The 13,866-nt window shown below is 37.9% G+C and overlaps 1 protein-coding gene and 1 pseudogene across 2 annotated transcripts; one reads left to right on the top strand and one right to left on the bottom strand.

Moving 5' to 3' along the window:
• Positions 1-5,722: 5,722 nt before the first annotated feature.
• LOC113067429 (protein Tob2-like) lies at positions 5,723-9,356 on the bottom strand (annotated as a pseudogene).
• Positions 9,357-10,518: 1,162 nt separating this feature from the next.
• On the top strand, positions 10,519-13,826 carry LOC113067451 (DNA-directed RNA polymerase III subunit RPC8-like). Of its 2 annotated transcripts, none has more exons than XM_026239873.1 (7): positions 10,519-11,023; positions 11,163-11,373; positions 11,525-11,621; positions 11,702-11,788; positions 12,962-13,025; positions 13,139-13,370; positions 13,458-13,826. In XM_026239873.1, the coding sequence occupies exons 1-7, from the start codon at positions 10,962-10,964 to the stop codon at positions 13,506-13,508; spliced, it is 804 nt and encodes a 267-aa protein (XP_026095658.1). In that variant the 5' UTR covers positions 10,519-10,961; the 3' UTR covers positions 13,509-13,826. The 2 variants fall into 2 exon arrangements, with proteins under 2 accessions (XP_026095658.1, XP_026095659.1); XM_026239874.1 differs by having other exon boundaries at positions 10,521-11,023; positions 11,262-11,373.
• The last annotated feature ends 40 nt before the right edge of the window (positions 13,827-13,866 follow it).

Raw genomic sequence — 13,866 nt, 5'->3', positions numbered from 1 at the left:
AATGTTAATAAAACTGTAGTAGTATGTTAGCGATCCTAAAGTACACTGATTACACTTTCTTTCTTTCTTTTACTTCAAGCTCTTTTATGTTTAAGCATAGAATTATTAGAAAAATCAGTCCAAAAACAACTGAAACCAAGGCTGCTGAAAAAGTTCATAGACACACTGTTTTAGACATGAATCTGTTTAAAATAAAATCGCTAATGTTTTAATTGTGAGTCAGACTTTGACAAAAAAAATCATTCACAGTATCTTTTTTTAATGTTACAAACATAAAACGTTACAACTAATATCGTTAACGAGATGTTCGCATTTTCCACAGGATGAGAAATACTGGTCGCGGAGGAATAAGAACAACGTGGCGGCGAAGCGATCTCGTGAAGCCCGGCGTCTGAAGGAGAACCAGATCGCCGTCCGCGCCACCTTCCTGGAGCGGGAAAACGCCGCACTACGAAAGGAAGTGGCCGAGCTGCGCAAAGACTGCGGCCGCTGCAAGAAGATCATGTCACTGTACGAAGCCAAATATGGCTCGCTGTGAGGGACACGCTTCACCCCGACACGCATCAGTCTCTCTATAATTCACACCGCAGTTACACGGCCGGGATTGTGGTAATGTGGCACCGTGTGGGAAGTGGACGAGTATGACGCGAGCACGTGTTTTTTAAGAGGATGTTTTAAGGGTCTAGAAGACACAAAACACATGATAACAGCATAACCTTTGACCTCCTCATACCTCATTCTGCCCTCCACACGACCCCGATATGACCCGAGCAGTGAGTTCTTAGAAGTTTATTCGGTATGAAAATGAGATAATGCAGCCGACTGGAGAAGTCGCACACAGCAGACGCAAAGTTAGCGTTCAGTGTTTGGTCATGACTTTTACGACTGTTTTCGGCTCGTTTTTAACCTGTTTCTACCTTTTTGTACTTGACATGTCATCGCTGTTTGTGTACAAGAGGTTTTTCGCAGAAAACTAGCGCATGACCCTTGATATGAAGCAATTATTTTCTTTATTCTACAAAAACGAGTGTACTTCGGGCTATTGCAGTTTGCGAAGATTTGAAAGAAAGAAAAGTCTGTAATTATACGCTTGTATCCATCCACCAGTGTCTTTGTTCTTCCAGAATGACATTTCTATTGTGCAGATTTTTAACACTTTAGCGACTGTGCTGCGATCAAATGCATCTTCACAGCAGTTAACTGGATGATTATTTTAACGCGAGCGTCTGCGCAGGAGTTTAACTGTGAGCGACTTGATCTGGTTTGTTTTCAGGGTTTGATCCAGGGCAATAATGTGCGATTCATCTTTACCTCAGATTAGATATTTCTAACCAGTGTTTGGTTTTTTTATTTGTTCATTTATTTAGAATATTTTTAGTCTGGCAGCTCAGCATCAGTTAAAAACACAAGCGTAACAAACTTCTGTGTAAAATGTAAATGTATTTTTTTTTTTATTCTCACCAATAACGCAATCATCACTGCATTTTTAATAATAAGAATAATGCATTTTTGATCGATTTGTGCATTGGTAAAACCATTGTGGCGTGAGCATGATTTGATTTAGTCAGCGACATTAGCATAAACAGCATTAGCGTCACTAGAGCCTCACGTTTATTGCTGTTTTTCACTGGTTTTCCAAGTTATTGTTATTTTAAATGGTGGAAAATAATGTGCTTCCAGTGTTTTTATGGGTTTTGATAGATTGCACTTTTCGTGGTTTGTTTTAATTTGGTTTTAACAGCTAATTTTTTTTTTTTTTTTTTACTTTTATAAAACTTTCCTCATTTTGTTTCTCTATAGTTTTTTTATACATGCATACATAAAAACAACGGGTCTCTAGCACTTAAAGGCGAATCTATTGTAAATTGAGAGTCGTTAGTGCATGCTGTTGTCATGGTGACGTTGTGCAGTGGGCGTGTCCTTCTCTTGCATATATATATTATCTTTTTTTTTTTTTTTATAGATTTGTTGTTTTAACTCTTTCTACTCCTGTTTGATTTCATTTTACAAACCAAACAAACTTTCAGGTCAATCACTGTTTCAAATGTACTAGAATGAAGTTTGTGTTTGTTTTATAGGTCAGTTTTGTGATTTAATCTGAATTGTGACGTTGCGCCTCTGGTTTTTGTTATTAATTCTGTCACATAAACTCCAGACTTTGAGTTCTACGTTGGACTCTGTGAAACTGAAATGTAGCATTTTGTCTAAAACATGTAACTTCAGTATATGGATGGACACTTAAAAAAAAAAAACTTGTTTTAAAGAGTCCTGTTGTTTTTCTAAAGTCATTTTCCTCTGGTGTAACGCAGTATGTCATGACTATGCTGTATAATGCATATTAATAAAGTTGGATATCAGTGATTTGACCTTGCTGAGGTTGTGATGTATCTGCGCTGTGATTGGCTGCTGCTGATGACATCACGTGTGTGAGACGCATCTGCAGTACAATGTTCTCCAGCAGAGGACGGATCAGTTGACCTTATGGGGCACTGTGCAGAAACACACAAACAATACTGTACACAAACATCATTCTGCATGTGCTTTCAAAGCACCTTTGTCTGTACAGCATCTTTGAGTGTGTATGTTTTCCTCCATTGTTATTATTCTCGGTCTTATGTTACCTAACAATCATCCTCACACTCGAGTGTCCTTTACAGAACATCTGCTTCAGAGGCACACACTGATCTGAATAGGTCTGAAGAGAGAATATAATCACCATTATATGCTGAGACAGAATAAAAATCATATTCATCACATTTAACCTGAAAACAACCAGTCCGGTACGTTTTAGAAAAACGAGATGTTTTCTCAGCTCCTTTTTAATTTTAATATATAAAAATGTTTTAATATAGTAATGGGGTTGTTGTTTTTATACATATTTTATATTAGTACACCCATAATAAACATTGTAGTACATTTTTAAAAATGCAAGGAATACAGAATCATTTAGTTAATATTTCACGTCATTCATTTCCAGATATTTTACAGAGAGAGGTTCAAGAGTAGTTGATATATATATATATATATATATATATATATAATATACACATATATATATTTATTTATATATATATATATATAAATATATATATATTTTTTTATTTTTTATTTATATTATTATTTATTTCTGCCAAGACTCAATAGGTTTGATGTTATAATAAGAGATGCAAGACTTTCACACCTCTCTCTCTTCAAAAAATAAAATAAAAAATACCTTAATGACAAGTTTGGCTCCTTTTTCACAAACATTCATAAAAAAAAATTGCAAATAAGATCATATAAACGGAGCTTATGTACTATTTAAACTGGCTTTGTTTCCAATAGTAAATGTAAGAAACAGAATCAATGTATATTACATGACTGGAAAACTAAATGGCCCATATAGACCGTTCTGGGTTCTGATTGGTCAGAGGTTGTGACCCAGGGCTTCAGTCCCAGTCGCAGGTGTTTATTCAGCTGCAAGAGAACAGGGAGGTTATAGAAACACATCTCAAGAGTTTGACATGCTGAAATGTTTTCATTTGCTGGTTATAGTGTCCAAAACAAACAAACACAGACCAAGCTCTTCATGGTTCTTAAACTCTTTTGGATATTATTAATAAAAATTAAAAAAATGCTGTTTCAAATTAAATCCCATTTAATACAAAAGACACAGAGCTGGAGTTGTGTTACAAACCTGAAAAACTTTTATTAACGTTAATGGTGTTCTTTTGTTTTCTATTACATTACAATACTACCACAATTTCCAAAATGAGAATTTTAGACCATTTCCCAAATAGACATGATCGATATTGACAAAATGATTAAAGGATCTTTGAATTATACTGTTAATTTGAGAGAAACCTGCAATGCCTAAGGAACTCAATATTTTGGGTTTGAACATCAAGGATGATAGGAGGTTTATACACCATGCTTTAAAACACTTAAATGTCAAACTATATTAAGAAAATCAAGGACTTCAAGAGCATCAAACCGAAAACTACTAGTGTTGAATTTAAATGACTCCAGTAGAAGGTACAATACACATTCAGCACTTCGTTAAACAAACTTTATTAGTCATTTCATCTTGCATATATATTTATATTCTTATAGTTAGTTCTGAAAAAATAACTTCAGCACGTAGGAAACTAAACAAAAGATCTGGAACATAAGAAATATATACATATTAGTGTCATCATATATATCTCTTAATTTGCTTTACAAATGCTGTAGAGAACTCTTTTGAAAAAACAAAAAAAAGCATAGAAAACTTGTAAATAAATTACAAACGAATGTAAAAATACACCCAGCCGTAGCATTAATAGAGAAATCTAAACCCCGCCCACCCCAAATGAAGCCAATGGAAACATGTATTTTCATGAATCTGATGTTCACTTTTCGAATGTCGACGAAGGACATCACAAGAAGTACAGTCTCGCCCAGACATCTTCGAAAGTTAATTTAATACAATCTTTAAACTACATTACCAAGCTATAGTTTAGCCATAATTGGCAATTAAAGGGTGAGTAAAGAACCTTTAGCATCTAGCATATAGTGTTTATTGTGAGGCATTGCGGGAGTTTCCATAGGCCTGTGCGTAAAGTGCAGGGCGGCTGGATGGGGCGGTACGCTGAGGGGGAAGTGATGTCATAAAGGAAGACAGCATTGGCTCCTACCTTCAAGATGATTCTAGAACACCAGCCTCTATCTTAGCGCAATTAAACGCTTCAGAAAACACAGCCACTGCAGTCAGAATATGACACAACAGTCCTACAGCAGAGAAAATGAAGTGCAATTTTCACTGTAGCATCTCTTGCAAACCACCTTTTACAACCTATGGAACGTAAAACACACGTTTTCTGTGACCGAAAGCTAATCTGTGCATCTTCCACACAATGGACGTGGAATTTCGTGTCCCATCCCTTCAAAGACAATCTGCCGTTTATCAAAACCTTCAACCAGTACCTTCACCTCTGACCAGGAAGCCAAGTGTGGAAACCAATCAAAGTCACAACAATCCAGCAAACCATCATTTAGTCTGCGTCTACGGGTGTCGGAATTTACCTGATCTGCCAGAATATTAAAATATACATCAATTCCCAATCTGACTCACTAGAAACCGATATAAAATTCTGGCTGGTTTCATCAGGATTTGGCTCAATGTGTTCAAACTGAAAAGGAGAATTCTAAAATTAATCCAAAATATCAGATATGAGCTGCCTCTTAATCATCAGCTCAAGAGCAACCAGACCCAATCGCCTTCAGAGAACATGTCATTAAAATTAGCATTAATCCACAATTATGACAACCAAGGTGTGACCAAATGGTTAGTTTAACACAGCTGTAATCTCCAGAGCGTCATGTTTCTGAACATAAACACCATCCCAAAAATCCCTTTTAGGCATCTAGAATCTTCTCTAAGAATATTAGCTTTTTTTCCCAGAATCAATTTTAAAAAAGTAGCATTAACCAAAGATTATAAAGACAAACAAAGATAAAGTGACTCATTACTGAAAACAACAAACACAAACATCTGTGCAACAGGAGGCTGGTTACTCCAAGAGATAGTCGATTCATAAATAAACAACATCATGAAACAAGAAACAAATTGACGGAAAACTAACAATCACAAGTTATACTCAATTAGTAGTCATAATACTCTTGATTTAACACGGTGGTAGTAACAGTGATTCGTGGAGGGGGAAAAATGTCCTCAAGGAAAGGGTTTCAGCATTGGATCTCTTTCACTCTGAGACTTTAGTTGGCCAAGACCACAGGTTGGAAGGCCTGGCCGGAATACTGCAGGTTGTATCCGAGTCCCTTCCACGAATGGAGTTTTATCCATGAAGGAAATTCCGCTGTTGCCTCCAATGATTCCCACAGCCTGACCTGGTTGTGGACTGGAGAATGGATCGAAGGAGGCGTGTGGTTGTGGAGCCTGAAATGCCGTCATTGGCGAAACTTCAACATCAAAGTAGATGGGCCTCTGGGAAGTGGGAAACACAAATTCTTTGGCATTAGGAGACAGTTGGCTTGGGATGGGACCAGCTAGAGAGTGCATGGAGAGGGAAAGGGGTTTGTGCTTGACCAGTCCCGGTGGGGAGATGATGCTAGGGGAGCGCGTGATAATCCTCTGTTGCGGGGCCGTGGTGACGCCAGAACCAGAAGTAACACCGGGGTTCCCATACTTCTTTATCTTGGTGGAGCCAAATTTGGTGGCGGCAAAGCTGGCTGTGGTGAAGGTTATAGGTTGAGGTGTGGGCCGGGGGTTGGGTGTAGAGTACAAAAGACCAGCACTTGGTGGCGATGGGGTGGCTGTATTGGAAGAATGAGAGCTGGGATTTGTGGGAGTGCTGGGAGTGGCGTAGCCGAAGAGTCCTGGGCAAGACGAGGTAGAAAGAGGAGTTGGTGAACTGGAGAGTGAGGATAGCATGACCGGCGACACCTGGCCACCAATGGGTATGAACACCTGAGCCTCTGGATTAAAGCCCAAACTTTTGATGTCCTCAAACTCCACGTCTCCTTTGAAAGCAATGTCAGACCTTTCAGTGTTGCCCCCTAAACCTGGAGGATCCTCCATGTACAGGACTGTCACTGCACCCTTCTCCCCAATCTGGTAGGACACTTCATAGGGGTCGATCCAGATGCAGAGCTCTGGAGGAACGTTGCTACGGACCTCTTCGGTGTCCAGACCACTCCTCCTGGCTGCCAGCTCCACCACAGGGTCCCCGGAAGCTCCCAGATGGAGGCAGCGGAAGGCACAACCACGTAAAGGAGCCTCAGGGTACCAGTGCCCTTCAAAGCGGGACACCAGGATACGCTCCAACTCCTCACCGAACAGATCCGCCCTACGGCGAGGGAGCTTGTTGTACAAGTAGGACACTATGAAGTTCAATGCAACCTTCACCTCTAGATGCATGATGAATTTGATTGTGTCTTGAAAGTTCCTTCGGTTAGACTTACAACAGTCCTAACATCTCTTGCAAACATCAAGGTGAAAATCTTTAGTCTCAACCTTAAGCATCAATTTAAAAGCAAGGCCTCTGATTTTGGATTGTTGGTCAGAAATTGCTTAAAAGTGATTGTCAGAGACCAGCTGATTTAAAAAAAAAATATTTTATCCGAGGCATTGACGTATGAAGACAGCAGCTCTACAAGATCCAGTTTCTTCAAAACCTCTAGAAAGACAAAGACAGACCAGTTAAACAGAATATTAATACTGAATTAATTCAGTGTCAGTGTGCATGTTTGTTTGTTTGAGCAGATGCTAAGGCCAAGGTACCAATCCATGATTATCTTCATGAAATCCCTCTTCTGTCCCTCTGGCTAAAGCACTTAGGATTACACGTTATAAGAGAGGGAAATTTACCACCATGTGCTCGGTCTACTCACACTAGCTCAAAGTGCTAAAAGGGAATGCTCTACAAGGATATATTTATACTTTAAACCCAGTGAATAACATATTTAAGTCACTCATGTAACAGCATCACGTACACTTTCTGTAATATACTCTACATAAATTAGTTAAAGATCACATTTTTGCATTTCAGTTTAAACCATCTGAGGGGAAACCCAAGACTGCTGATAAAATGGTGCCGTTGAAGGCAGGGGTTAAAAACTACAGCTCCCAACATGCACCACGCCACCGCCTTGACGTCATCCCCACGAGTGTGAATGTTTATATGACGCCTCCGCATTTCAAAACAAGGATAAGCCCCGTTAAAACCCGTTTTATAAATGCACCACCCTTGTTATATTTCTAATAGAGGCGGATTTGCGATGAGTTGCAGCACATGAGGACAGTCACTGCTGGTAAATGTCATGAAACGGATTATGATTATTCAGAAAAGAGACGCGTTAACTATCGCGTTTTTATACGGTGTATGGTTCATACACAGACGGGCCAATAAATCATATACTAACACTTATTTCATCATGCAGCCGTTTTACAAGAATAAAACGCGGTTTTGATTGATATATGGACAAGGAAATAAGTGATAGTTCTCCTTGTGCGGTTATCTTATTCACAACTTCTGAATAATGTCAGTTCTGACGTTTACAAATAAATCTAAATAAATTCTCTATTCGAGAATATACGATGTAATTTACGGTTGATATTGCTAATTGTCATTGATAAAAAAAAAAGGCAAAAACAAAACGAGTCGTGTAGCTTACTGAAAAGTCTCTTCATGCATTCAATGTCACTCAATGTCAAGAGTTTGATCAGATGCCAGAACATTAAACATTCGATGACAAACTGAAATGATTTATTTTGTTACTAAACAATTATCCACAAGCCTGAAAGTGTTTACACTTGTTATCTGTTACAAAACATCCAGCAGATACACATTATCTGCCTAAACTAAACCACATCAGCTTCATCAAAACACTCACTCTTGACTCTATAAATGTTTAACTTGTATTAAACGATTGAATTAAACCCGATTATCTAACACAGCAAACCCAAACATGATAATGGTGTTGCTTGAAAATAGAAACAGACGGATTGCTGGAAGTTGGTGTTCATGTTGGGCTGCTGTGTGTGTATGTGTGTGTGTGTGTGTGTGTGTGTGTGTGTTGGGGGTTCCCCCAAAAAACTTGTATCTAACTCGAGAGTATCCAGAGAGGTTTAAATCAAGTCCACAAATCCTAACATTATAATCCATGTTGCACTGTGTTCCAAATTCACACATACACAAAAAACAGTATTAGAACAACATGTTCCATGAAGTTATTTGTGACACTCCGATATGAAAGGGGCTTTTAAATGTCCAGCAGCTCTTTTACACACTGACAGCAGACAAATAATCAGCTTTTTGCACACCTTTGGCCTGTTTTAGTCATCTCGACACACCATTAAAGCCAAGGACATCTGTGCAAACACGAGTTCATCCAGGGTGTCAATAGTGATGCATGCTAGAGCCTCAAATATGATCAACTAGCACCATATTATTGTATCTTTAAATCTGTTACTTATGACAATATAAAATGGAGGACAACTCTTCACTCATTCAAAACAAAAACTAATATTACGAACCTATCCTTTCAACATCAAGTCATACAATCTGCTGCCATTCTGATGAAAGCAGTTAGTAATTATAAAAAAATAAATAAAGTACTTACTGATTCAAAGCTCGTGTTTTTGTCCTGTGCTTGTCATGTTCATTAATCACACTAATATCAATAATTATTCGTGTTTGTGGCGTTGAAAAAAAATATCCTTGACAGAGAACGGCTGCCTAGTGTTACGTTTGACTGATACGCACTTATATTTGTTTTATTTAATTTAATTTTATGTTTAATTCATGGTATGGCGTGACATATCCACGCTCCCGCACGCGCCCGTTTAAACTTAAATGTTTGACAACCTCGCGGATTTATATCTCAGCGCACGCGCGCGCTCCGCCCTGCGCTATGACGTGTTTTCAGCTGGAACTACTTACTGGTCAGATCTTGCGCAATAACTATACCTTCACATATGAACAAACGGTAAAAAGTTTGGGAAAAACGTCCTGAATGCATTTAAACTTTATAGATATTACTCAATATTCGATTTTTTTTAAAATACTATAATGTGTTTTAACTTCTGTATAACCCATATAAATTAAAAATCATGCCGATCTGACATTTTTATTGGGTCTCAGATGTATTCCCGAGGCAGGTGTGTTTGTTTGACTTTGTCTCTATTTAATTTGGCGGAATAATGTTTCCAAACGTGAGGCTGTGCGACGGAAGGCTAAAAATAAAAGATGTCATAGCAACAATGCAGCCATTGGCTGAAAAACTCGACCCCCGATTGCCCATTGGTTCGAGAGCAGTGACCAGCAGGGGGCGTGATGACGTAGGGTCAGCGCGTAACGACGTGCATGATGGGTATTGTAGTTTCTAAACATAACGAAGCAATGAGAAAAAGATGTGTGAAATTAAATTAAATTAAATTAAATGGAAAGTGACATAAGTGACAGAGTCCCGTTAGTGGTACGTAGATTAATCAATAAATAAATTATAAATTCATGTTAAAACCATTATTCTTTATTTGAGTAAAGTTTTGTTTTGTTTTTACATTTACAAGTAGGCTACATTACAGCTTTTAACTTTTAGCTACAACACATTTTAATTTAATCTTTTTTTTTTTTTTTTTTTTTTTTGGCTGTATGTAAGCACAGTGCAGTGTTAATGTTAAAACTGTGTATTTACAATGTTAAAGTGGCTGAAAACAATAAATATTCTTATTAGGAATGAAACTGCCTCGTTTTTTTTAACTATGCAGAGCTGTAGCTGAATACTTAGGCCTGCTATGCTACTGTATTTTAATGTTGGTCATGGTGGTACATGGAAAGTAAAATACTTTCTGAGGTGGTACTTATATATTTAACCCTACAAATGTCCCATAATTATCACTGTTAGAGAGTGTGCCTCTGGGCAGTGCCCTCTACCCACGGATAATATACTGCATTATATATAATATTATTAAGGAGATGAACAGCAGATGTCACTGTATGTCCTGTGCTTCATATTCATATTTGAAAAGTGAAAATCCGAAAAGAAAACAAGTAATAGTCAAAAGACGAGCTTATGGATGGTATTTAGTACAATGCTTTTTACACGACAGTCACGATGTCTTAAAAAGTCTTCCTCAGTGAGCTGCATGTGAACCTCTTCTGCATGAGTTTCTGACTGAACAAAGTGTTGCACTTCTGACAGAATGATGTCTAAGATATCAGGATGGACATCTCATTAAATATCATGAATTCATGTTAGTTTTTAATATCTGTAGAGCTAACATAAACATAAAGCTAACATAAAAATGAAGTGCTTTTAAGGCGATTTACGTATTTTTCGTTGGGCGTCTCTGGTGTTATGCGGGCGCGTGACGTCAGTGCCGTAAAGCGCCAGCCGGTGTCGTAAATCGGCGCATGTGTGGCTGTTGTCATGCCGTGCGCTCAAGTCAAATGACAGATTTTGGGTTATTGATAGTGTAAATGTATAAACCGGAGCTGCTGGATATCATCTGTCATCACAGAAACACAGCCGGCGGAAGCTGGTAATATGACAAAGCTGTGGAACATCGTATTTAAGAGTGACAGATTCATAAACCAGTAACTAATAGAAGTTCATAGTTACTCGCAGTACTGTAATATATCTGTAAGATCTCTCTGTAAGATCTCATAGTCCGGTTTCAGTGTGGTTACAGCGTTTAGAGTTCTGTCTCGCTTCTGGTCTGGTTCTGGTTTGGGTTCTGGTTCTGGTCTGGTTCGGGTTCTGGTTCGGGTCTGGTCGAGGATGTTTGTGCTGGTGGAGATGGTGGACACGGTCCGGATTCCTCCGTGGAGTTTCCACCGACAGCTGAACGACGCGATCTCCGAGGAGCTCAACAAGAAGCTCGCCAACAAGGTGAGCTGAGAGACATCCAAACAAAGCATGAATCATGTATGTAGACAGAAATACCAGAATGAAATTCTCAAAATGTTCTTCTGATGACCAGGGCTGCCTTTATTTGACCTAAAGCAGTGGTGTCTGTAAGTGTGTGGTGTGAACTCTGCAGGTGGTGTATAATGTGGGCTTGTGTGTGTGTCTGTATGACATCACTAAACTGGAGGACTCCTACATCTTTCCTGGAGATGGAGCGTCCCACACTAAAGGTGACTGTTCCTCACTGCCTTCTGTCTGTGTCTAGCAAACCCTCTCCTCATTCTCTCATTCTCTCTCTCCTTCTCCTCAGTGCATTTTCGGTATGTGGTTTTCCACCCGTTCCTGGACGAGATTCTGGTGGGAAAGATCAGAGGCTGCAGCGCTGAAGGTGTTCATGGTAAGAGAGGGAAAAATCTGCTTTTCTCTTCTAGTGTTCATCACTGCTGGAATCATCAGAACTAAAAATAAAAGTTAACTGAAATAATTTATATTCTCAACTACATTTTCACAACTTCTCATTTTCATTTAGTTCCTTAATTCATCTTTTATATATATAAAACTAACTGAGACTTGTTATAGCACTTATATATCATTGCTCTTTTGTTGTTTTTGATTGCTATCACTGTCCTCATTTGAAAGTCGCTTTGGATAAAAGCATCTGCTAAATGTAATGTAATTTAAGTAGTAAAATAACCTAAAAATGTATGTTACTAATTATGTTACTGAAATTAAAATTATAATTATATACTTAAACTTATTTCAGCTGTTTGCTGAGACACCATTTCTTGTTGTCATGTAGCTTTAGTTGAAATACTAAAATAATTTTAAAATTAACTAAAAAAAACACGTTACTTGGAATAAAATAATTAATAAAAATAAAAATATAAAACGGCAACATTTAGTTTAAGTACTAAAACAACTACAAATAATTTAAAAATAAAAAGCTAAAATTTACATTAACTGAAATAAAATATGTTTTAGGGATATAATACAAATATAATAATATATGTTTTAGTTAATTTAATGTTTATTTAAATGTTTAATTTTAGCTAGTTTACAGGGCAAAATTGAACATTTTAGTTAAGCTTGATGCACAAAAAAAACGAAAAAATAAACTAAAACTTAAGAAACAAACAAACATTTTGTTACTTGAAACAAATGTTGACTGAATTAAAAAAAATAAATATTCTAGCTAGTTAACTTTGTTTTAGTATTTTTTTTAACATGTACTAAAAATAAATAAAAACTATATAGAGAAATACAAAATATAATAATAATAAATACAAAAAAATTTGTAAAACAGAGTTTCAAGGAACCTATTTAAAATTAACATGAAGCCAGAAAATACTCAAATAATACCAAATATGTATCTGGGTGATAGTGAAATAACACGCTTACATGTAGATCATTATGGTTTAAATTCATTGTCAAGCCTTTATTCAAGTAGTTTAAGAGTATTGTAACTTCTGGAATGATCTTAATTAGAACATGGAAGTTAATTGGAAAAGCCTGCATGTTGTCACAAGTTGTTATGAGCTGAATAATGACATCATGAGTGTCGATTCCACAGTGAGCCTCGGATTCTTCGATGACATCATAATCCCGCCAGAGTCGCTACAGCAGCCGGCTAAATTGTATCCTGAGTCATCGCTCCTACCAACACATTAACATGACACTGTTGATGAGCTAGCAGTGTATTTGTAGCATCATGTTCCCAGCATGCTCTGTTCCTTCACGGTTGGCACAGCGATGAGGCGGAGCAGGTGTGGATGTGGGAGTACGAGACGGACGAGGGCGCTCACGACCTCTACATGGACCAGGGCGAGGAGATCCGCTTCCGGGTGGTGGACGAGGTCTTCATCGACACGTCGCCCTCGGGTCCCAGCGCAGAGAAGGAAGGGCCGAGCACAGCCCTCACAGCGCCACCTGCAGGAGCGGAGGACAGCGCGCAGCAGAAAGAAGCTCCCTACACACTCATCGTGAGGATATTAGAGATGCAATCCACCATTTGTCTGTGCAGTATCACACACTGATGATTCACTCACATCTCTTGTTTTCTTCTGCAGGGATCTGTAAGTGAACCAGGTCTGGGTCTTCTGTCCTGGTGGAACAGTTAACAGTCTCATCTGTGTTATGAAGCATGAAAAATCAGCTGAAACTTCTCATAAGACTAATTTACACACAGAACTGAAGAGCTGTGGACCAATCAGTGAGCAGCTGGTGCCGACCAATAGGAGATGCTTAATAAAACAGCCTTTATAACGATTTAAATGGGACTATTGTGTTGTATTGCTGTGTCCTATGGAGTTTACTTTATAGGTAAATTCTATAAAATCTTTTAGCAAATAATCTTTTTCTGACACTGAATGGAATATTTTCATCTGAAACTGTATATGTTTTTTTTTTCTCCTGCTTTTGACATTTTAAAATGAAATAAATGAAAAGAATTTATATTATGATTTTTTTGTGTATTTT

The sequence above is a fragment of the Carassius auratus genome, linkage group LG28B, assembly GCF_003368295.1.
Source record: "Carassius auratus strain Wakin linkage group LG28B, ASM336829v1, whole genome shotgun sequence".
Classification (NCBI taxonomy): Eukaryota; Metazoa; Chordata; class Actinopteri; order Cypriniformes; family Cyprinidae; genus Carassius; species Carassius auratus.
Note: the sequence above shows the minus strand (reverse complement) of the source record. Positions and strands in the feature narration are given on the sequence as shown.